Here is a 26561-nt window from a genome sequence, read left to right as displayed (position 1 = left end):
TTTGGAGAGCCCCTGTGTGCCTAAACATTGGAGCTCCCACACAATTGACCCCATTTTGGAAACTAGACCTCCCATGGAACTAATCTAGATGTGTGGTGAACACTTTGAACCCCCAAGTGCTTCACAGAAGTTTATAACGCAGAGCCATGAAAATAAAAAATAATTTTTCTTTTCTCAAAAATGATTTTTTAGCCCACAAATTTTTATTTTCCCCAAGGGTAACAGGAGAAATTGGACCCCAAAATTTGTTGTCCAGTTTCTCCTGAGTACGCTGATACCCCATATGTGTGGGAAAACCACTGTTTTGGCACACGTCGGGGTTCGGAAAGGAAGTAGTGACGTTTTGAAATGCAGACTTTGATGGAATGCTCTGCGGGCGTCAAGTTGCGTTTGCAGAGCCCCTGATGTGCCTAAACAGTAGGAACTCCCCACAAGTGACCCCACTTTGGAAACTAGACCCCCTAGGGAACTTATCTAGATGTGTGGTGAGCACTTTGAACCCCCAAGTGCTTCACAGAAGTTTATAACGTAGAGCCGTGAAAATAATAAATGTGTTTTCTTTCCTCAAAAATATTTTTTTAGCCCAGAATTTTTTCATTTTCCCAAGGGTAACAGGAGAAATTTGACCCCAAAAGTTGTTGTCCAGTTTCTCCTGAGTACACTGATACCCCATATGTGGGGATAAACCACTGTTTGGGCACATGCCGGGGCTCGGAAGGGAAGTAGTGATGATTTGGAATGCAGACTTTGATGGAATGGTCTGCGGGCATCATGTTACGTTTGCAGAGCCCCTGATGTGCCTAAACAGTAGAAACACACCACAAGTGACCCCATTTTGGAAACTAGACTCCCCCAAGGAACTTATCTAGATGTGTGGTGAGCACGTTCAACCCCCAAGTGCTTCACAGAAGTTTACAACGCAGAGCCGTGAAAATAAAAAATCATTTTTCTTTCCTCAACAAAGATGTTTTAGCAAGCAATTTTTTATTTTCCAAACAAACGAAGAAATAGAAGTGGCACTCACCCCAATGTTGCTGTTTAGTGATGTCCTTTATTCAAAATATGAAGGCACAGGGTCCTGGACCAGTGGAAGCGCACCAGCGCGAAACGGCCGTCGTCCTTTTGCCTCCTCTTGCACCCCTTCCTCCACCAGCCGCCTCTCCATATCATGTTTGTGCCTTCATATTTTGAATAAAGGACATCACTAAACAGCAACATTGGGGTGAGTGCCACTTCTATTTCTTCATTTGTTTGGATCCACATCTTCATTGTTGTTGAGCACCACCCGTACGTCGCTGAGTATTGCGTGCTAAAAAGGTTCCTGACAGAATCCTATGCTTCTACGTTCTATTGTCGGCTTGGAATGCCAGATTTCAACGCTTCAACGTTGTATCAATTGTCTATAGTCACCACCTGGTGCCATTCTAACTCTACATTTTTGCTCAATTTTTTATTTTCACAAGGGTAACAGGAGAAATTGGACCCCAATATTTGTTGCCCAGGTTGTTGTGAGTACGCTGATACCCCATATGTGGGGGTAAACCACTGTTTGGGCGCACGTCAGGGCTCGGAAGGGAAGTAGTGACATTTGAAATGCAGACTTTGATGGAATGGTCTGCGGGCGTCACGTTGCATTTGCAGAGCCCCTGATGTGCCTAAACAGTAGAAACACCCCACAAGTGACCCCATTTTGGAAACTAGACCCCCCAAGGAACTTATCTAGATGTGTGGTGAGCACTTTCAAACCCCAAGTGCTTCACAGAAGTTTATAACGCAGAGCCGTGAAAATAAAAAAATAATTGTTCTTTCCTCAAAAATTATGTTTTAGCAAGTCATTTTTTATTTTCGCAAGGGTAACAGGAGAAATTGGACCCCGATAGTTGTTGTCCAGTTTGTCCTGAGTACGCTTGTACCCCATATGTGGGGGTAAACCACTGTTTGGGCGCACGTCGGGGCTTGGAAGGGAGGGAGCACCATTTGACTTTTTGAACGCAAGATTGGCTGGAATCAATGGTGGTGCCATGTTGCTTTTGGAGACCCCTGATGTGCCTAAACAGTGGAAACCCCTCAATTCTAACTTCAACACTAGCCCCAACACACCCCTAACCCTAATCCCAACTGTAGCCATAAACATAATCACAACCCTAACCCCAACACACCCCTAACCACAACCCTAACCCCAACACACCTGTAACCCTAATCCCAACCCTAACCCTAATCCTAACCCTAATCCCAACCCTTACCCTAATCCCAACCCTAACCACAACTGTAACCCCAACACACCCCTAACCCTATCCGTAACCCTAACCACAAGCCTAATCTTAACCCTATTTCCAACCCTAGCCCTAATTCCAACCCTAAATCTAATTCCAACCCTAACCCTAAGGCTATGTGCCCACGTTGCGGATTCGTGTGAGATTTTTCCGCAACATTTTTGAAAAATCCGCAGGTAAAAGGCACTGCGTTTTACCTGCGGATTTACAGCGGATTTCCAGTGTTTTTTTGTGCGGATTTCACCTGCGGATTCCTATTGAGGAACAGGTGTAAAATGCTGTGGAATCCGCACAAAATTGACATGCTGTGGAAAATACAACACAGCGTTTCCGCACGGTATTTTCCGCACCATGGGCACAGCAGATTTGGTTTTCCATAGGTGTACATGGTACTGTAAACCTGATGGAAAACTGCTACGAATTCGCAGCGTCCGATCCGCTGCAGATCTGCGGCCAATCCGCTGCGGATCCGCGGCCAATCCGCTGCGGATCCGTGGCCAATCCGCTGCGGATTCGCGGCCAATCCGCTGCGGATCCGCAGCCAAATCCACACTGTGTGCACATGCCCTAACCCTAACCCTACCCCTAACCCTAACCCTAACCCTAGTTCTAACCCTAACCCTAGTGGAAAAAGAAAAAAAAATATTTTCTTTTTTTTTATTATTGTCCCTACCTATGGGGGTGATAAAGGGGGGGTCATTTACTATTTTTTTATTTTGATCGCTGTGATAGAACCTATCACAGCGACCAAAATGTACAGGGAATGAATCTGCCGGCCGGCAGATTCGGCGGGCGCACTGCGCATGCGCCCGCCATTTTGGAAGATGGCGGCGCCCATGGAGAAGATGGACGGACGCCCGGAGGCTCGTTAAGTATGAGGGGGGGGATCTGAGCATGGGGGGTGGATCGGAGGACGGGGGGTGGCATCGGAGCACGGGGGGAGCGGGCAGGAGGACGGGGGTGCGGACAGGACGACTTAGGGGGGCGGACCACATAACAGAGGACTGGGGAGGAGATCGGTGGGTGTGGGGGGGACAGATTAAGTTTTCCAGCCATGGCCGATGATATTGCAGCATCGGCCATGGCTGGATTGTAATATTTCACCAGTTTTTTAGGTGAAATATTACAAATCGCTCTGATTGGCAGTTTCACTTTCAACAGCCAATCAGAGCGATCGTAGCCACGGGGGGGTGAAGCCACCCCCCCTGGGCTGAAGTACCACTCCCCCCCTGCAGATCGGGTGAAATTGGAGTTAACCCTTTCACCCGATCTGCAGGGACGCGATCATTCCATGACGCCACATAGGCGTCATGGGTCGGATTGGCACAGGGTTTTCATGACGCCTACGTGGTGTCAAAGTTCGGGAAGGGGTTAATAAATAAACGTAAGTCATATCGAAGAAATTTTACAACTAACATAGGGTAAAATATGTCACGAAAAAACAGTCTCAGAATCAGTGGGATACGTTGAAGCATTCCAGAGCTATAACCTCATAAAGTGACAGTGGTCAGAATTGTAAAAATTTACTTGGTCATAAAGGACAAAATTGGCTCTGTCACAACGTGGTTAATAGTGAGGGAGTGTCAATTTTTAAGACAGCAAAACAAAGCAGACTGACACTTAGCCCCAGCAAGAATAATTTAAAGGTGTCTGTCACATACCTCTATTACTAAAGCTATAATACAGTGTTACAAAAAAACTACCCTACACCATCGCTTGTTGATCATTTTATTAACCAATTAGATCTCATGTTGATCAATCATAGTCCATCAAATCTAATGTAGTCCATGCAATGATAGGAAAAATGAAAGAAATTTCAGTTATTTAATTTCACACACATTTTCTTAATGTACAGTTGTGGCCAAAAGTATTGACACCCCTGCAATTCTGTCAGATAATACTCAGTTTCTTCCTGAAAATGAATGCAAACACAAATTCTTTGGTATTATTATCTTCATTTAATTTGTCTTAAATGAAAAAACACAAAAAGAATTGTCCTAAATCCAAATTGGATATAATTCCACACCAAACATAAAAAAGGGGTGGACAAAAGTATTGGCACTGTTCGAAAAATCATGTGATGCTTCTCTAATTTGTGTAATTAACAGCACCTGTAACTTACCTGTGGCACCTAACAGGTGTTGGCAATAACTAAATCACACTTGCAGCCAGTTGACATGGATTAAAGTTGACTCAACCTCTGTCCTGTGTCCTTGTGTGTACCACATTAAGCATGGAGAAAAGAAAGAAGACCAAAGAACTGTCTGAGGACTTGAGAAAGCAAATTGTGAGGAAGCATGAGCAATCTCAAGGCTACAAGTCCATCTCCAAAGACCTGAATGTTTCTGTGTCTACCGTGTGCAGTGTCATCAAGAAGTTTAAAGCCCATGGCACTGTGGCTAACCTCCCTAGATGTGGACGGAAAAGAAAAATTGACAAGAGATTTCAACGCAAGATTGTGTGGATGTTGGATAAAGAACCTCGACTAACATCCAAACAAGTTCAAGCTGCCCTGCAGTCCGAGGGTACAACAGTGTCAACCCGTACTATCCGTCGGCGTCTGAATGAAAAGGGACTGTATGGTAGGAGACCAAGGAAGACCCCACTTCTTACCCTGAGACATAATAAAGCCAGGCTGGAGTTTGCTAAAACTTACCTGATAAAGCCTAAAACGTTTTGGAAGAATGTTCTCTGGTCAGATGAGACAAAAGTAGAGCTTTTTGGGCAAAGGCATCAACATAGAGTTTTCAGGAGAAAAAAAGAGGCATTCAAAGAAAAGAACACGGTCCCTACAGTCAAACATGGCGGAGGTTCCCTGATGTTTTGGGGTTGCTTTGCTGCCTCTGGACTGCTTGACCGTGTGCATGGCATTATGAAGTCTGAAGACTACCAACAAATTTTGCAGCATAATATAGGGCCCAGTGTGAGAAAGCTGTGTCTCCCTCAGAGGTCATGGGTCTTCCAGGAGCACAATGACCCAAAACACACTTCAAAAAGCACTAGAAAATGGTTTGAGAGAAAGCACTGGAGACTTCTAAGGTGGTCAGCAATGAGTCCAGACCTGAATCACATAGAACACCTGTGGAGAGATCTAAAAATGGCAGTTTGGAGAAGGCACCCTTCAAATATCAGGGACCTGGAGCAGTTTGCCAAAGAAGAATGGTCTAAAATTCCAGCAGAGCATTGTAAGAAACTCATTGATGGTTACCGGAAGTGGTTGGTCGAAGTTATTTTGGCTAAAGGTTGTGCAACCAAGTATTAGGCTGAGGGTGCCAATACTTTTGTCTGGCCCATTTTTGGAGTTTTGTGTGAAATGATCAATGTTTTGCTTTTTGCTTCATTCTCTTTTGTGTTTTTTCATTTAAGACAAACTAAATGAAGATAATAATACCAAAGAATTTGTGTTTGCAGTCATTTTCAGGAAGAAACTGAGTATTATCTGACAGAATTGCAGGGGTGTCAATACTTTTGGCCACAACTGTACACAGCGCGCCATCCTCCTTTTTGTTGCAGAATTTAAACTTTCTTATTTCTATAGTAAATGGATGGTAGGCCCCAAGAATGATGTTCTCTGGTGGGCTGTGTGTTCTCCATACTGATACTTTGAGCGACTAGACAGGTTTGGAAGGGCTGAAACAGTGTAAAATATGTAAATGGTAACTAAACATTTCTTTAATTTTTGGTATTTTGTAGCCCAAGTTTGGCAATGTTGATCAATGAGGGGTGTTGAGATCTGAGGGTCCAACCTTGATCACACATAGAGTGGTGAATGGACCCATCAACTTTCTATTGAGCTGTACACCTTGCGGCACAGGTTCGTTCTCGTTCTGAAAGTTAAAGGGAACCTGTCACCTGAATTTGACGGGACAGATTTGCGGTCATATGGGCGGGGTTTTCGGGTGTTTGATTCACCCTTTCCTTACCCGCTGGCTGCATGCTGGCTGCAATATTTGATTGAAGTTCATGCTCTGTCCTCCGTAGTAGATGCCTGCGCAAGGCAATCTTGCCTTGTGCACGCGCAGTATGCATTGCCCATCTGCGGGCAAAGCCGAAAAACATTAGTGCGCATGCGCCGGCACACTATGTCCCGGAAGTAAAAATGTGGCAAAAATGCGCATAGAGATTTTTACCGCGAACACTCGAGTAGTTTTCTGCTGCAATAAATAAACGTACCATACCATGGTCATCAGCATGATTTTGAGCAGTAAGGTATTAGCTTATTTTATTTATTTTGTTTAAGTAAAAAGTTAATGTTAATCTACACTAAAAAGAAAGGATCCACAATTACACACATGACACCCAAGCATCTCAATTATTTATGACACAAGTGTTTGCCAAAATCTGCTCATCAGGCAGCACATAATGTCCACAGAAAAAAGCACAACAAAGACATGTATAACTAAAGGTAGAAAAAAAGGTAGGAAAAAAAAATGCAGCTTTACAGCAACAACTCAGTTTTATAAAGCTAATCTTATCTTTGGTGGTCTAATTAAACTCTGGATGCTGGAAAAGACAGGACCTTCCTAAGCTGCTCTACACAATCCAACTTTCTACAGCTCTCCACGGCGTCTCAATTACACTGTTTCCAATTACAACAGCTATGTGAAATTGAACTGTATCTAGTCAGATGGATGGATAGTTTTACATTACCACCGAAAGGAACTATTCTAGCCACTGCACCTTGGCTAACCTATAACTCCTTCATTATGGGCATTTAGCTGTGTTTTGTAGACATAAAATATACATTTTGTATACCATTACTTTAGATAATTAATGTCATGTGAGGAAGTAATATATTTCTAGACTGCATTTATTAAAATTATTAGTCTTTTAATAGAGCTGACAACATTATATTGAACCTATCCTTTCTATATAATCATGGACAAGTTTATGACTGTAGCTGCATGCCATGCTAAGCAATTTTCTTTGCTATTATCTAATATGTCAGATGGTCACTTTCTATACACTAGGGCAAAGCTGGGCCGGACTGGATTAACCAGAGGGATGGATGTGGAATGAGGTAGCGAAAGGGCTGAAACAGTGGCCCACGGGCCGCAACGTGCCCTTGCCCACCATCCATTGACTTCCCCTGCGATCACCGCTATCCATATCCTCGGGATGCAGAGAGCGGCGAATACATTAGTGGAGGACAGCACCGTCGGCTTCTTCCACCAATCAGCGTGTGCGGCTGAGCCAGGAAGCACGATGATATCACTTAATCGCGTCTGCTGTGTTTTTTTTTCCATGTGGGATGTTTACAACTATATAGGAGGCTACGTGGATGCTCATATTGTATTTAGGGAGCTATATGAGGGCTTATACTGTATAGAGAGGAGGGTTTATACGTTATAAAGATGTTAGGGCTCATACTGTATATAGGGGCTATGTGGGGCTCATACTGTATATAAGGGGCTATGTGGGGGTTCATACTGTATTTAATAGACTATATTGTTGCTCATACTGTATATAGTGAGGATATTTGGGAGCCCATACTGTATATAGATTGGCTAAGTGAGGGCTCACACTGTGTATAGGCTGCTCTGTGTAGACTAATACTGTATATAGAGGGGCTGTTTCCCGGCTCTTATGGTATGCAGGGAAATGCCAGCAAATGTAATTCTGCTCAATATTAAGTGACATAATTAATATTAATAAATTTAATATAGAGCAGAATTAATTTCAGCCTATTGGTTCAGCCTTCCAAAACAGTCACGGTCTCTCATGTGGCACCACGGGGAAATTAATTGCCCATCCCTGCTCTAGGGCACAGTAGAAGTTGCAACCTTCATGCCCCATACTTTAGGCAGTCCAATATGGCAAGCATTTGTACCAAAATTGGTGGTGTACCTTATTTTAGAAAACACAGTGGTAGCAAAGACATCCAAGCCACTGTCTCTAGGACATCCATGGTTTAAGCAATCACAAGGGGAAGGAGGGTTATGTCTTCTACCTGATAAAGTGTAGAGATTCTAAAGATCAGTTAATAGTGGGGATATTGTGGTATGTGTGGTATGTGAAAACTGTGTTGGTTACGTAAAGAGCACAGTTTTTTCACCAGGATTTAGGACATCCCATCTATGCTTCTAAATATACAATATAATGCTCTGCAGTGATTTTTGCTCCATTCTTTTAATGGGATATAATCACATAGTATTTAAATATATTATTACATTATTCACAGGGAGATTTAGGCAAAATCCTTTATCTGGCTATTATAGAGAAAACTCTGCTGGTGAACCTAATATACAACTGCAGAAAAAATAAGTATTAATTGGGCTCCAAAAAGAGCACACGGACCAGAAATCCTAATATAAGTAACTGAGCTCCATGTATACACTATTGCAGTTTCCTGTAGAGAACCATCATCCTCATACTGAAGACCTTCATTTTTACTGGGTCCTTACCCAGCAGAATATTATGGTAATGTCTTGGCCTCAATATTGGTTGTACCCCATGTCACCATTTCAAACAATGACCCCAATCTATCTTAAAATTGGTCTCCTGAACCTAGAAGAATATTAAAAGAAGGAGCCGGATATCTTTTCAAAGCACAGATTGCTTTAACTCTATGAAGAACTTTGCAACATATGATCTCTACGGTGTAAACTAACCTCCTAGCTGCGTTTAAGCAGCAAGGAGGCATGGCATTAGATTAAAGGAGGCTGAACCTAACCTGCTGATTACCATAACTGTATGGGGACTTCACAGTTTTCTTAGACAGCTGATGTTGAGGAAAAAAAACATTTTTCAGTTGTGGTCTTTGTTCACACAGTGCAGTTTTGGTGCACATAACTAAAATCAGAGCCAAATTACACATAACAATACACAGAATAATCTACACTTACCTCAGTTATATGTGGGTTAGGATTAAAGCCACACAAGCTGCATACAGTTATTTTACACTGGGTGCATGTATTATAATTAGGCTTTTTATTGCCATCCAGCATCAGTTCCGTTGTTTTACACAGAGGACACATATTCTTTGTGCCAGCTTTGGCTACTGTCTGTGAAGTATCTTGTATCTGTGTTTTAATAGATTCTGTCCTCTGGTCTTTTAAAGGCTGCGGCTGTGAAGCAAGCAACGATTTTCCTGCTACCGGCACAGGCTGTTTAGTACCACCAAATGGTGTAGGCTCTGGCCTCTGCGTTACTTGTTTTGCACTTGTGGGCACGGCCTGCTGTGGGTGTCCTTGAATTTTTGAAGGACTTGACTGCTGTAATTGTTGCTTTATAGGTGATGATTGCTGAAGAGGAGCTTTAACAGTCCCAGTTTGCTGTGGTTGTGGCATTTTAGAACTAGCTTGTTCTTGGAAAGGTTGTTTGGCAGTAACTGAGGGTTGTGTGGATGTTTTTTCTCGTTCAGATATTTTGGTTGGTATCGAAGATCCTGGAGGTGGAAAGCTCTGCTTATCCATAGTGGATGGTATTGGTTTAGCAGATATATCTTGTTTCATTGGTTCCTTTTTAGATCCTTGCCCATGGGGTAATGAGGTAGTATGTTTTGGCTCTTGAACTAAGGGTTTTGTAGAGTTTGCAGATCCAGGCAATGGTTGATTGGGGTTAGGGGTGTGGGGAAGTGATTTTGTGGCAGTTGATGGTTGCATTGAGGTCCTTGAAGGGCCCTGTTGTGTAGATTTCATATGTGGTTGTTGAGTTGGTATAGGGGCTTTAGCATGTCCTTGTTGATGTTGCATTTGAGGTGAAGCTCTATTAATGCTTTTAGGATCTTCTTTATTTTCTTGCTCTTTTTCCATTTGTTGCTTTAATAGTTCTTCTTTAGAATCACTTTTTGCATCAAAAGGATTAAATTTATTAACAACAGAGGAGACCATATTCATCGGATTACTTTCTGCAAGAAAACCACTCATTAGACCAGTTTTTTGGTCTTCTTTAATGTCAGGTTTAGATTTAGGTTCTCTCAAACTCATAGCTGAAGGACTTCTGCCAGGTGGTTTTGTTTCTGTCTTGAATGCATCTACTGTTCGACTTTTACTTAGACCAGTTGGCCCAGGATCAGGAGGCTTACTTTGATGTCTTGGAGATTGAGAAGGATCATTGGTTGGATTTCTGCTGTAACAAAAAAAATATAAAAGATGCATAAATATTGAGAAGAAAAATTTCACAGGCAATCTTCATTGAATGGTTTTCCTATACATCGTTGAACATGGCTACAACAGCAACACAAAACACATAGAGAATGTTGGTATATAATATGCACATTAATCAGCTCTTATTGCCTAGGGAACATGTAGGTGACCTGGCTTTTCTCCTTCAGTGGCAGAAAATTGGGCAGCCATTAGAGATGATCGAATTGACTAGCAGAATTCTGGCAGGGCTCCATTCAAGCGGCCACGGAATACTGACCCGGCAGCTGGATCAGGGTCCTGCCAATTTATTTGCTCATTTCTAGCAACCATGTAATAAGTTCTTACTCTGACTCCTCATAAGAAAGAACTAGTCTTTATAGATGCTTTCTACTGTAGCTATGAATGAACCTGAGATAGGTGCCCCTGTCAATGGCATCCAATTGCAACAACAAAGAATATGGATACAGATTGTCTAGTTGGGAGGAACCCTTTGATGTCCAAACATTACTTATCAATATTTCATATGCACATATAACAGAGTCTATTTTTGGTCATTAATTTCTCTTGTCATAGCATTCATTTCAGCCATAAAACAAATCTTTTCATTTCTCATTTTGCGTGCATAATTTACTTTTGTTGTATGCTTAGCTTTGAGTTTTTAATTACCAAATATACTGTATGCTTTTAATGCTCAAATAATGCTTCAAATAGTATTCCTCCCATCAATATTTAATATTTTTGGGATAGTTTTTTGCAGCATTTTGGTTACAATTTATCCATAAATACTGCATTAATACAGTACTGTGTAAAAATTGTAGGCAGGTGTGGAAGAAAAATGTGGCAAAGAAGAAAGCTTTCAAAAATAGAAATGTTAATCATTTATTTTTTCAAACTTCGAGATAAAGTGAACATAAATCCGCGCTGCCGAAGATCCAATATACGATCAGAGACCAGATACAGTACCGATGCGGTTTCATTTGTCAACGTGTTTCGAGATAATCTTAATTCTTAGGCCGGCGTCACACTAGAGAGAAATACAGTGGAGGGAGAGGCGCAAAAACAACGCATTGCACTCGGACCAATGTTTCTCTATGGGGCAGCTTCCATCAACCGTATATTTCTCGGACGTATTTAATGGGCTGAGAAAATCACAGCATGCTGCGTTTGTCAGTGTATTCCTCCAAAAATACACCAATGCAAGTCTATGGGGCGAGAAAAATATGGAATACACACAGACCACACGTCTGCCTTGCGAGAAATATGCACAGGTGTCCTATAGAAAAGCCGGCAATTCAGCGCGGTGTACAGTAAAATCACACTGACAGGTTAGAATAGATAAAATAAATGTCTACACATAAACTAGGTATATATATATATATATATATATATATATATATATATATATATATATACTAGATTGTGGCCCGATTCTAGCGCATCGGTATTCTAGAATATGCATGTCCCCGTAGTATATGGACAATGATGATTCCAGAATTCGCGGCAGACTGTGCCCGTCGTTGATTGGTCAAGGCAACCTTTATGACATCATCGTCGCCATGGCAACCATTATGACATCTAAGTCGATACTGTGCCCATCGCTGATTGGTCGAGGCCTGGCGGCCTCGACCAATCAGAGACGCGGGATTTCCAGGACAGACAGACAGAAAGACAGACAGACAGACAGACAGACAGACAGACGGAAAAACCCTTAGACAATTATATAAATAGATATATATATGTCATTGAGACACATATGACCGTATTTTCCAGCGTATAAGACAATCTCCCAACTTTTCTAGTTAAAATATAAAATCTTCTTAAAAGTCAGGGATCTTCTTATACGCCATGTGTTGTCTTATAGGGCGGGTGACCAATGTGCATATGATGGGGTGGAGTGGTCCCGATGACGAAGAGAGGGGGCGTCTCACAGGGAAGGTATAAGTGGACTATCTCCCCATTACCTCATTGTAGCAGCGATGCTCTCTGTGCTCGGGGGGCGTCGGCGGCGGCTCCTCTATGTGCAGCGTGGGGTCTCCATGCTGGGGGCGGCTGCGGCGGCTCCTTTTGGGCAGTGTGGGGGCTCTGTGCTGGGGGCGGCATCGGCGTATCTCTGTGCAGCATCGGGGCTCCGCCGGCATTTCCTCAAAGCCCGGAGGCACCGGCAGCTCCATTGCAGCGATGCGGTGGCCTCCAGGAAAATAGCTGCTGGGGGTGGTGCATGCTCAGATTCATATCTCGTCTCCCAAGATCTTGAGATGAGATCTGAATCTGAGCATGCGCTGCTCCCAGCGGCCATTTTCCCTGAGGCCACAGCATCGCAGCAAAGGAGCTACCGGCGCCTCCGGGCTTTGAGGAAATGCCGGCGGAGCCCCGATGCTGCAGAGATACGCCGACGCCGCCCTCCAGCACAGAGAGCATCGCTGCTTTGCTACAATGAGGTAATGGGGGATAATCCACTTACACCTTCCCAGTGAGACGCCCCACCGCTTTGTCATTGGGACCACTCCCCCCCACCCACCATATGCACCCACCCTATAAGATGAGACTCGGCGTATAAGACGACCCGCGATTTTTAAGAAGATTTTCAGGGGTTAAAAGGTCATCTTATACGCCGGAAAATACGGTATTTATCTTTATATTTAATACAGAGCTAGATAGCATAGAAGCCGGTAATTCAATTGTCGGCTTTTGCTAAATCCTTACCAAACCCGACAGGATATGAGACATGGTTTACATACAGTAAACCATTTCATATCCGTTATATTTTTACATATTCCTCACTAACAATGTTAGTAATTTGTGTGTGCAAAATTTGTGAGCTCTAGGTGTTAAAATAAAGGGTTAAATCATGGAAAAAACTGGCGTGGGCTCCCGTGCAATTTTCTCCACCGGAGAGGGAAAGCCAGTGACTGAGGGCAGATATTAATAGTCTAGAGAGGGACCATGGTTATTGCCCCCGGCTAAAAACATCTGCTCCCATCCACCCCAGAAAAGGCACATCTGTAAGATGCGCCTATTCTGGCACTTAGCCACTCTCTTCCCACTCCCCTGCAGTGGTGAGATATGGGGTAATAAGGGGTTAATGTCACCTTGCAATTGTAAGGTGACAATAAGCCTGGTTAATAATGGAGAGATGTCAATAAGACACCTATCCATTATTAAACCAATATTAGTAAAGGGTTAAAAATACACGCACACATTAAGAATAAAGTATTTTAATTAAATAAACACATAGGGTTTTATTATCTTTATTGTACGCTCAATACAACTGAAGACTCTCGCTCTCCTATAAAAAAAGGAAAATAAAAATGCAACAATATCCCATACCTGTCCACCGTACAGTCATGTTCCATGATGTAAATCCATCTGAAGGGGTTAAATTCAGATACAACCAGGAGCCTGCTAATGCAGCTGCTCCCGGCTGTAAGACTGGGGAATTAATGAAATGAAGGTAACGTAGCTTCGGTGACTAGCGGTGCCGTCACCGAATCTGCGCCCCCTGAAGGCATAAACTCATTTGAACTGTAGCATGAGAAAATATTCAGAAAAACTCCCACGCTACAGTTCATATGAGTTAATGCCACCAGGGGACACAGCTTCGGTGATGGCACTGCTAGTCACCGAAGCTACGTTACCTTCATTTCATTCATTCCCCAATCTTTTACACCCTATGTGTTTATTTATTTCATTTCATTAAAATACTATTATTCTTAATGTGTGTGTGTGTATTTTTAACCCTTTACTAATATTGGATTAATAATAGATAGGTGTCTTATTGACACCTCTACATTATTAACCAGGCTTAATGTCACCTTACAATAGCAAGGTGACATTAACCCCTTCTAACCCCATATCACACCCCTACAGGGGAGAGGGAAGAGAGTGGCTAAGTGTTAGAATAGGCGCATCTTACAGATGCTCCTTTTCTTTGGTGGCTGAGGGCAGATGTTTTTAGCCGGGGGGGGCAATAACCATGGTCCCTCTCTAGACTATTAATATCTTCCCTCAGTCACTGGCTTTCCCACTCTGGTGGAGAAAATTGCGAGGGAGCCCACGCCATTTTTTTCCGGATTTAACCCTTTATTGTAACACCTAGAGCTCTAAAATTTTGCACACACAAACTACTAACATTATTAGTGAGGAATATGTAAAAATATAATGGATATGAAATGGTTTACTGTATGTAAACCATGTCTCATATCCTGTCGGGTTTGGTGAGGAGTTTGCAAAAGCCAGCAATTGAATTACAGGCTTTTATGCTAACTAGCTCTGTATTAAAAAAAACAAACAAAAGAACAATATATATATATATATATATATATATATATATATATATATATATATATATATATATATATGTCTCACTGACATACAGTATATATATATATATATATATATATATATATAGTAAGATTGCTCTTACTGAGTGTATTGGGGGACACTCGATTGGCACGGGATTGACGTAGTCAGGCACGATTTTTCTCTTAAACACAGTCTATACGGTTTATTAAAGTGTCATAAACCGAGTTATGCACAGTTCATTATATACTTTTCACGAAACACAACAGGCACCAACCGGTGATATTAACTTGCAGCTTTAAACACTTAATTTATGGCTTTGACTCACGGACACTAAACAAGCTGGACCTCTCACTTCCCCCAGTTACCATGGGTGTCAGTACGCCGTACACTTCACCAATGTCCCAAGTCACATACAGCACATGTGACTCTGGGTCGCGGTCTCTACACACGCTGAACCTCACTCCGTTCAGTTGCCATGGGAGACCACACAGTTCATAGAACGTCACAAGCACCAACAGTCTGTGTAGTACCTGACGGGAGCTCCTGCTCCACCTGCTGACTCCTTGTCAGTCCACTCCTCCTCCGGGTAAGCTGCCTCACAGGGATCACCAACTTGCCTGGCCGGCACACATTAGTCAGTCCAGACCCACTGAAGGACTGTAGCTTCCCCACACAGTAGCTGTCACTGGCTCTGCAGATCCCGGTCCTCACCTCGTGCTATTCAGGGATCCGGTCCTACTCCCAGGACCTCTATACAAAGAAGGTAGCGGGCACCACAAAGCATAAGTGAATCAGGGATCAACCATATGCATATGCGAAAGACTATGAAGAAAAACTAAGAAAAAGGATATGCATAACACTGGGATCGACTATGAAAAGATAACAACTTTATTCAAAAAGGCACATCAAAATGAGACATACATTTAAAAGCATTTAAAAACAGAAAAAACAGCACATAGCTAGTAGGCTACATGCAACCCCCCAGACAGTTGGAGACAAATGTCATTTTAGCACTGAACAATATGACAAATATTTAGAGAAGGTGCGTGCATATAAATTGAAACACGTACACTAATACAGGTCCTTCTCAAAAAATTAGCATATAGTGTTAAATTTCATTATTTACCATAATGTAATGATTACAATTAAACTTTCATATATTATAGATTCATTATCCACCAACTGAAATTTGTCAGGTCTTTTATTGTTTTAATACTGATGATTTTGGCATACAACTCCTGATAACCCAAAAAACCTGTCTCAATAAATTAGCATATCAAGAAAAGGTTCTCTAAACGACCTATTACCCTAATCTTCTGAATCAACTAATTAACTCTAAACACATGCAAAAGATACCTGAGGCTTTTAAAAACTCCCTGCCTGGTTCATTACTCAAAACCCCCATCATGGGTAAGACTAGCGACCTGACAGATGTCAAGAAGGCCATCATTGACACCCTCAAGCAAGAGGGTAAGACCCAGAAAGAAATTTCTCAACAAATAGGCTGTTCCCAGAGTGCTGTATCAAGGCACCTCAATGGTAAGTCTGTTGGAAGGAAACAATGTGGCAGAAAACGCTGTACAATGAGAAGAGGTGACCGGACCCTGAGGAAGATTGTGGAGAAGGACTGATTCCAGACCTTGGGGAACCTGATCCAGAGCCACCGTGCACAGGCGTGTGCAGGAAATGGGCTACAGGTGCCGCATTCCCCAGGTAAAGCCACTTTTGAACCATAAACAGCGGCAGAAACGCCTGACCTGGGCTACAGAGAAGCAGCACTGGACTGTTGCTAAGTGGTCCCAAGTACTTTTTTCTGATGAAAGCAAATTTTGCATGTCATTCGGAAATCAAGGTGCCAGTCTGGAGGAAGACTGGGGAGAAGGAAATGCCAAAATGCCTGAAGTCCAGTGTCAAGTACCCACAGTCAGTGATGGTGTGGGGTGCCATGTCAGCTGCTGGTGTTGGTCCACTGTGTTTCATCAAGGGCAGGGTCAATGCAGCTAGCTATCAGGAGATTTTGGAGCGCTTCATGCTTCCATCGGCTGAAATGCTTTATGGAGATGAAGATTTCATTTTTCAGCACGACCTGGCACCTGCTCACAGTGCCAAAACCACTGGTAAATGGTTTACTGACCATGGTATTACTGTGCTCAATTGGCCTGCCAACTCTCCTGACCTGAACCCCATAGAGAATCTGTGGGATATTGTGAAGAGAAAGTTGAGAGACGCAAGACCCAACACTCTGGATGAGCTTAAGGCCGCTATTGAAGCATCCTGGGCCTCCATAACATCTCAGCAGTGTCACAGGCTGATTGCCTCCATGCCACGCCGCATTGAAGCAGTCATTTCTGCCAAAGGATTCCCGACCAAGTATTGAGTGCATAACTGAACATTATTATTTGATGGTTTTTTTGTTTGTTATTAAAAAACACTTTTATTTGATTGGACGGGTGAAATATGCTAATTTATTGAGACAGGTTTTTTGGGTTATCAGGAGTTGTATGCCAAAATCATCAGTATTAAAACAATAAAAGACCTGACAAATTTCAGTTGGTGGATAATGAGTCTATAATATATGAAAGTTTAATTGTAATCATTACATTATGGTAAATAATGAAATTTAACACTATATGCTAATTTTTTGAGAAGGACCTGTAAATGCTCATACCACCAAATTATACCATACAGACATCAAACAGTATTGTGGACAAAGGTATAATATATACAAAATTTAGGCTCAGAGTATGCCCCCTCATGCACCATAAGAATTCCAATGAAAGCAAAACAACCTATAGGATGTTAACCAAAGAACTGGGGGTAAGATAACCACATATTAGATAAAGATATACCACCCAGAAAAAATAGCCAAGTTGTAAAGGAATATATCACCTAAAGACCAGGAGCGAGGCAGATAGTAAACTCCAAAGGAGCCCAAAGTGCAAGGATGCCGAGTAGAAATGAGGTAGTTCAAATATAAAGTGCTAATGCTGGGGAGAACTGGAGCCCCACGCGTATCGATGCTACAAGGGCATCTTCCTCAGGGGAAGATGCCCTTGTAGCATCGATACGCGTGGGGCTCCAGTTCTCCCCAGCATTAGCACTTTATATTTGAACTACCTCATTTCTACTCGGCATCCTTGCACTTTGGGCTCCTTTGGAGTTTACTATCTGCCTCGCTCCTGGTCTTTAGGTGATATATTCCTTTACAACTTGGCTATTGTTTCTGGGTGGTATATCTTTATCTAATATGTGGTTATCTTACCCCCAGTTCTTTGGTTAACATCCTATAGGTTGTTTTGCTTTCATTGGAATTCTTATGGTGCATGAGGGGGCATACTCTGAGCCTAAATTTTGTATATATTATACCTTTGTCCACAATACTGTTTGATGTCTGTATGGTATAATTTGGTGGTATGAGCATTTATTAGTGTACGTGTTTCAATTTATATGCACGCACCTTCTCTAAATATTTGTCATATTGTTCAGTGCTAAAATGACATTTGTCTCCAACTGTCTGGGGGGTTGCATGTAGCCTACTAGCTATGTGCTGTTTTTTCTGTTTTTAAATGCTTTTAAATGTATGTCTCGTTTTGATGTGCCTTTTTGAATAAAGTTGTTATCTTTTCATGGTCGATCCCAGTGTTATGCATATCCTTTTTCTTAGTTTTTCTTCATACTCCCAGGACCTCCCAACACCCAGGTTACACAGGATCACACAGGTGGCCAGTCCGGGTACTATTCAGGACGTCCATCCCCAGCTGGGACCGTCCAATATCCAGGTCACCAATAGCAAAGTCCCACCAGGTGCTATTCAGGATTCCTACTCCCAGGAAATCCAACACACTGGTATGTGCTCTTCAGGATTCCTACTCCCAGGAAATCCAACACATACTTCCAGGACCTTCACCACTCAGGTCCAAACACTGGAACCATAGAGGAACACGTGACCCACACCCTGGTCACATTATATACCCTTAACCACTCCCCTGGATGGGAGTGTGGATGTGTGGCTAGTTTGTCCCGCCCATCTCACACAACTAGCCTAGTAAGTCTCCCATACTAACTATACACCATTACACAAACTCGTGGGACTACAGGTCCCAGAACAACCACATTACATCAGACTTACTACCCAGACTCCCTCTGCGACACATATCGGCCATTCACAACACTGCCAGACTCTGTTCCACCACCATTATAAGAACAAATATGCCTCCATGCATATCTCAAAGGGCACACACAGCACCCCCTAGCTGCCACAGGGGTCACTGCATCACAATATATATATATATATATATATATATATATATATATATATATATATATATATACATATATAGATACTGTAGATAGATAGATAGATAGATAGATAGATAGATAGATAGATAGATAGATAGATAAACTGAATTTATGTTTTCACAAATATTTGAGCCCATGGATCCATTATATGTCTATTTTGCAAGGTTGCGAGAAGAAAACGCAGTACGGATGCCATACGGATGATATACGGATGCCATACGGATGACACACGGATACTTTTTGGAGAAAAAAATTGCATCCTCGCATTGAATACTTATCACTGTTCAAGAACTTTTCTGTGTATCTCGGCCGTAAAAAAACGGACCGTATTTTTATACATTAGGTCTGACCCCGGCCTTACTCTGCAAGAATTTTTTTAACACCTGCCTAAAACTCTTGCACAGTACCATATATTGCATATATATATATATATATATATATATATATATATATACATATATATACAGTATATATATATATAGTAGCATGGCTAAAGGGTGTCTAATCGACGGGAGGTATGTATCACAGAGAAGGCTTGTCGCTGTGATGTAACCCGGAGTGTTTCCTGTTTGCACATAAAGCAATAAGGAGTTGCTTAGTATATTTGGGTCCGGGTTACGGGTAGCTATGAGAGATGGGAGGGTCTGGCTACCCATATACCTCACCCCTGGGTAAGGGGCATAACCATGCCTGTCTGTTTACTCTTTGGTACCTCTGGACTCTTGGTAACCTCAGAGTTCTCCATTTCTTCAGCATCAGGTACTTCATCATACTGACCCACTTCACTCTTTCCAGGCATTGCAGATATGGGACTACCACAGGTCTGTTTTAATTCCAGCCCTACCTCTGTGTTGGGATTTGTCAGAGGTAAAGTGACCTCCTTAAGACAGTAACCTGATCTGTAACTGACCCTGTCTCTTCCTCATCATCTCTCTTCTCAGAGGGCGTAACCTGTCCCGTCTTTTTGCGTCCCCCGTGACGAGATGAAGATTTGTGATTTTTACTGGGCTCCTCCTTACTGCACTCTTTTCCCTTTGCGCTCGAGTCACAGTCTGGATAGGAGTCACCCCCTCTCACCCTGTCATCCTGGAACAGCAAGTCCCCACTTAAACAGGTGTCAGACCCACACTTTCTTCCAGTCACCCGTAACTCTGGACTATTGACATTAGGTGGCGCTTCTCTGTGATACATACCTCCCGTCGATTAGATACCCTTTAGCCATGCTACAATATATATATATATATATATATATATATACTAGATTGTGGCCCGCTTCTAACGCATCGGGTTTTCTAGAATATGCATGTCCCCGTAGTATATGGACAATGATGATTCCAGAATTCGCGGCAGACTGTGCCCGTCGCTGATTGGTCGAGGCAACCTTTATTACATCATCGTCGCCATGGCAACCATTATGACATCTATGTCAATACTGTGCCCGTCGCTTTCCATTTCCGTTTCCATTTCCGTCCGTTTCCATTATGACATCATCGTCGCCATGCTGTGCCCGTCGCTGATTGGTCGAGGCCTGGCGGCCTCGACCAATCAGAGACGCAGGATTTCCAGGACAGACAGACAGACAGACAGACGGAAAAACCCTTAGACAATTATATATATAGATATATTGTATATCTATATATCTATACACTGCTCGAAGAAATAAAGGGAACACTTAAGCAACAGACTATAACTCTAAGTAAATCAAACATCTGTGAAATCAAACTGTTCACTTAGGAAGCAACACTGTTTAACAATCAATTTCACATGCTGTTGTGCAAATGGAATAGACAGAAGATGGAAATTATTGGCAACTATTAAGACACACTCAATAAAGGAGTGGTTCTGCAGGTGGGGACCACAGACCACATCTCAGTACCAATGGTTTCTGGCTGATGTTTTGGTCACATTTGAATGTTGGTTGTGCTTTCACACTTGTTGTAGCATGAGAAGGACTCTACAACCCACACAAGTGGCTCAGGTAGTGCAGCTCATCCAGGATGGCACATGAATGTGAGCTGTGGCAAGAAAGTTTGCTGTGTCTGTCAACGTAGTGTCCAGAGGATGGGGCGCTACCAGGAGACTGACAGTACACCAGGAGATGTGGAGAGGGCAACAAAACAGCAGCAGGACTGTTACCTCAGCTTTTGTGCAATGAATAGCAGGAAGGGCAATGCCAGAGCCCTGCAAAATGACCTCCTGCAGGCCACAAATGTTCATGTGTCTGCACAAACGGTTAGAAACCGACTCCATGAGGATGGTCTGAGTGCCCGAAGTCCACAGAAGGGGGTTGTGCTCACAGCCCAACACCATGCAGGATGCTTGGCATTTGCCACAGAACACCAGGATTGGCAAATTTGCCACTGGCGCTCTGTGCTCTTCACAGATGAAAACCGGTTCACACTGAGCACATGTGACAGATGTGACAGAGTCTGGAGATGCTGTGGAGAGCAATCTGCTGCCTGCAACATCCTTCAGCATGACCGGTTTGGAAGTGGGTCAGTATTGATGTGGGGTGGCATTTCTTTGGAGGGCCACACAGCCCTCCTTGTGCTCGCCAGAGGTAGCCTGAATGCCATTAACTACTGAGATGAGATCCTCAGACCCCTTGTGAGACCATATGCTGGTGCAGGTGGCCCTGGGTTCCTCCTAATGCAGGACAATGCCAATACCTCATATGGCTGGAGTGTGTCAGCAGTTCCTGCAAGATGAAGGCATTGAAGCTATAAACTGGCCCACCCTTTCCCCAGACCTGAATCCGATTGAACATATCTGGGACATCATGTCTCACACCACAGACTGTCCAGGAGTTGGCAGATGCTTTAGTCCAGGTCTGGGAGGAGATCCCTCAGGAGATCATCTGCCGCCTCATCAGGAGCATGCCCAGGCATTGTATGGAGTTCATACAGGCACTTGGTGGCCACATACACTACTGAGCATCATTTCTTTGTCTTGAGGCATTTCCACTGAAGTTGGATCAGCCTGTAATTTGATATTCCACTTTGATTTTGAGTATCATTCCAAATTCAGACCTCCATGGGATATTAATTTTGATTTACATTGATCATTTTTATGTTTTATTCTTCTCAATGCATACCACTATGTAATGAATAAAGGTTTGCAACTGGAATAGTTAATTCAGTGATATCTAGGATGTGGGATTTTATTGTTCCCTTTATTTTTTGAGCAGTATATATATATATATATATATATATATATATATATATATATATATATATTTATAATATAATGCTGGGAGTGTCACTCTGTCCGAAGCCTTTATAGACTGCGCAAGCGCCGGCGCAGTCTGGACCCCACAGAGTGACGCAGCCCAGGAGATCGCGGTATGCGTAAGCACTGAACGCATGCCGCGATCTCCGACGGAGAAGCAGGGACGTGCCAGGAGGGTGAGTATATGCTATATTCACCTGTCCCCAATCCACCGCTGCGCACTGCTCCATCTTCTGCATACGCTGCCTATGACGTTCAGTTCAGAGGGCGTGATGATGCGATTAGTGTGTGCCGCCCTCTCACTGAACAGTCACAGCCAGAGGACCTGGAAGACAGAGCTATGCACAGCAGTGGATCGCCGCCACATGACTATAGCAAGTTCCGGGGCCTGAGCCAGCGGCGACTCTGGCACCTGACCCCCATAGCGCGTCGGTGTCCCCACCTGCTCAGGCCCCCGACACTCGGCGCCCAGCGACGATAGGTGACTGAACATGGGTGCAGGATAGGAACAGCACATGACAGAATGGGGGCGCATGATGGGAGCACATGACAGGATTGGGGCGCAGGATGGGAGCAGCACATTACAGAATGTGGGTGCAGGATGGGAGCAGCACATTACAGAATGGTGGCGCAGGATGGGAGCAGCACATGACAGAATATGGCAGCACATGACAGAACGGGGGCGCAGGATGGGAGCAGCACATGGCAGGACAGGGGCGCAGGATGGGAGCAGCACATGAAAGAATGGAGGTGCAGGATGGATGCAGCAAATTGCAGAATGGGGGCACAGGATTGTAGTAGCACATGACAGACCTGGGGTGTAGGATGAGAGCAGCACATGACAGAATGGGGGCTCAAGATGGGAGCAGCGCATGACAGCATGGGGGTGCAGGATGGGAGCAGCACATGATAGACCGGGGGAGGCAGGATGGGACCAGCACATGACAGAATGGGATGACAGAATGGGGGCGCAGGATGGCAGCAGCACATGACAGAATCGGCGCTCAGGATGGGAGCAGCACATGACAGAACGGGGGTGCAGGATGGCAGCAGCACATGACAGGATCGGAGCAGCACATGACAGTATGGGGCGCAGGATAGGAGCAACACATGGCAGGATAAGGGCGCAGGATGGGAGCAGCACATAACAGGATGGGAGAGCAGGAAGACAGCTGCCTATGACAGGATGGGGCACAGGATGAGAGCAGCACATGACAGGATGGGGCGCAGGATGGGAGCAGCACATGAGAGAACGAGGGCACAGGATGGGAGCAGCACATGGCATGACGGGGCGCAGGATGGGAGCAGCACATGACAGAATGGAGGTGCAGGATGGGTGCAGCAAGTGACAGAATGGGGCACAGAATTGTAGCAGGATTGTAGCAGCACATGACAGAACTGGGGGTGCAGGATGAGAGCAGCACATGACAGGATGGGGGCGCAGGATGGGAGCAGCACATACCAAAATGGAGGTGCAGGATGGGAGCAGCACATGTCCTTAGTATTCTTGTCTTCAGCAAAGTGTTTGCGGGCTTAATTGTGCATCATCTTTAGAAGATGCTTCCTTCTGGGATGACAGCCATGCAGACCAATTTGATGCAGTGAGTGGTGTATTGTCTGAGCACTAACCGCCATACCCACCACCCCTTTACCACCTGCAGCGATACTGGAAGCACTTATGCGTCTATTGTGAAAAGACAACCTCTGGATATAAAGCTGAACACATGCACTCAATTTATTTGGTCGACCATGGCAAGGCCAGTTCTGAGTGGAACCGGTCTTGTTAAATCGCTGTATGGTCTTGACCACCATGCTGCAGTTCAGTTTCAGAGTGTAGGAAATCTTCTTATAGCCTAGGCCATCTTTAAGTAGAGCAGTGTGAGAGAGTATGAGAGCGATAACACCAAATTTAACACACCTTCTCCCCAATCACATCTGAGATCTTGTTACACTAATGAGTCACATGATGCCGGAGAGGGAAAATTATTATTTTTGCACAATTTGGCTATTTTCACTTAGGGGTGTATTCACTTTTGTTGTCAGCGGTATAGACAATAATGGCTGTGTGTTTAGTTATTTAAATGGCACACTAAATTTACACTGTTATACAAGCTGTACACTGACTACTTTACAATCTATCAAAGTGTCATCTCTTCAGTGTTGTCCCATGAAAAGATACAATAAAATACATACAAAAATGTGAGGGGTGTACTATATATATATATATATATATATATATATATATATATATATATATATATATATATATATATATATATACATATGGCATTGCCATTGCACATGTGCAGACATGCAGACTAAGATCAAGCAGTCTTTGCTCTTGGAGGCGCAAGTCCTCAAAATGCCACAAGTGCACCAAAGCCTCATCATTTACATTTTAATTAAAAATGTACAATGCCAGTAAGATCTTTAAAGGAGCTATGTCCTATATATATATCACTGTATAGCTAGTTTAGTTTGCATCATTTTGGGGGTTACAGACTCCATTTTAGACTCTTGGGGTGACAGACTGCATTGTTTCAAAGTGTTGCACAATGATTGATGCACTTTTTGCATCTTTAGAAGTAAATCTTTATTTTAAAACTGATTTTCCACCTTTACGTCACCCTTATACTTGCATGATTTTGCATAATGATAAGGAGACCCAACTCCTGTAAAGATCTCAAATATAATGATTGACCTTCCACAGAATGCTTTTAAAATGGCATACAACTTTTATACATGTGTCTGAAAAATACAAATATTACACAATGCTGCAAAGTTCTGGTGCAAAACATAAGTAAAGTTTCCCGCTTGTCTTGAGCTCATACATCAGAGCGTTTCCAAAGAATATCTGTGACTCCAGAAGACCTGAAATGACCGTTCATCATTACGCATAAAGCCTATTAATGTCAATTCATATAATGCTTCAGTAGTCCACAGATCATGGCTGATCCCCGGGTCCCGACAGTTTATTAATAAGGGACCAAGTGTAAAGTATATAACTCATTCTGATTAGTGGAAGTGGAAATGAATCTTCTATTGATCAACACTTGGGCACCCAGAACAAAAGCCAAAAATAGTGGCATTGTCTATGACAACTAATGAGTTGTCTTTTATAAGAAACATCCATTTTTGGAAGCAAGAACCTATTCGATAATAATTGTATAATTAGATGTGTCTAATTTTTATAACTGTAAAACATCTTTAACCAATCAACCATTAGTTCTTATCATGATTTATTGAATATATGCCATATGCCATTACAGAAACATTTCTGTTTAGACTCGGTTATTTACCCCATGTTTTAGCTTATTGAACTATTGGAAAATTAAAGGTTTCACTGACTAAAATTTCAACACATAGTTATCTATCAGAAACACCAATGAATTCAATTAATCTTGAAACATTCAACATATTGCCGACGTTTGTAAAAAGATTTCATTTGCTGCGCCTCGTCGTCACACACAGCAATAGCAATTTCTTTATCAGCAACAAGCACATGTCCGGCCAAGTCAAAGTCTAAACGATTTGCATTAAATAATCATTTAATCCAGCCTGTAAACTCCTAACTCAACAAGACAAAAAAGCAAACCGTTTACACTTTTGTCTATTTCCCGTTATATGTAAAACATACAAAATCAGGTAGAACTATTTATTCTCCCATATATCCCACCAGCTCTACTTTTCTTACAAGGCATGATCGATCACATACACACAGCAATCAATCACCTCCATCCATGGTGACCTGTCATTTATAGTGAAGTCATTTCAGGGGGTGTTGATTTGTTGTCATGCATTGACCTTGTGGATGATATTTGTACACAGTCTAAAAAATGAAAAGACCAGTAGTGTGGGAATAGGTACTAATATATGGAAAATGTTATAACTAATACTTTGGATTAAATTAAAGTTATTCTAAAAGGCCATTTTTAGAAACCTTTTGTATTGCTACTGAATCTAAAATACAAAAAAGAAAATGTCAAATTCTCTCTCATGGGGAATATAGAGCTCTGACGCAGACGCACTGTATGTGTCTCCTTGACTAACCCTTTAAATGGGTGGTCCACTACTCGGACACTATCCACCTCTGATGCCCATGCCATTCCTGCAAAATGGGCACCTGGTCTCATTGGGCTCGCATGTTGTTATGTCACATGAGACTTGCAACCAATCAATAACTGCTTTACTCTCACTTTCTTTGAAAAAAAACAGTGAAAGCTGCCATTGCTCTCTCACTTCTCCAGGATGTCAGATATGTCCAAAGGATGCAAGAGTGAAGTGGACACTTATGAGCTGCAGTGCTCAACTAGCATAATAATGTCAAGCAAGCCCAGGGAGGCCAGGCGACAGGATTACAGGAACGTCACCA

General features: G+C 42.9%; 1 protein-coding gene across 8 annotated transcripts in view; it reads right to left on the bottom strand.

Moving 5' to 3' along the window:
- The window catches only part of PCLO (piccolo presynaptic cytomatrix protein), a 732405-nt gene that overhangs the window by 603758 nt on the left and 102086 nt on the right, over positions 1–26561 (bottom strand). For 7 of the 8 annotated variants that reach the window (XM_077264660.1, XM_077264664.1, XM_077264663.1 and 4 more), the window contains exon 2: positions 9119–10343. In XM_077264660.1, coding sequence (XP_077120775.1) covers positions 9119–10343 — 1225 coding nt within the window. The remainder of the gene's footprint in view (positions 1–9118; positions 10344–26561) is intronic. The other variant, XM_077264661.1, reaches the window with a different exon arrangement.

This window comes from Ranitomeya variabilis, chromosome 5 (genome assembly GCF_051348905.1).
Source record: "Ranitomeya variabilis isolate aRanVar5 chromosome 5, aRanVar5.hap1, whole genome shotgun sequence".
NCBI lineage: Eukaryota > Metazoa > Chordata > Amphibia > Anura > Dendrobatidae > Ranitomeya > Ranitomeya variabilis.
Note: the sequence above shows the minus strand (reverse complement) of the source record. Positions and strands in the feature narration are given on the sequence as shown.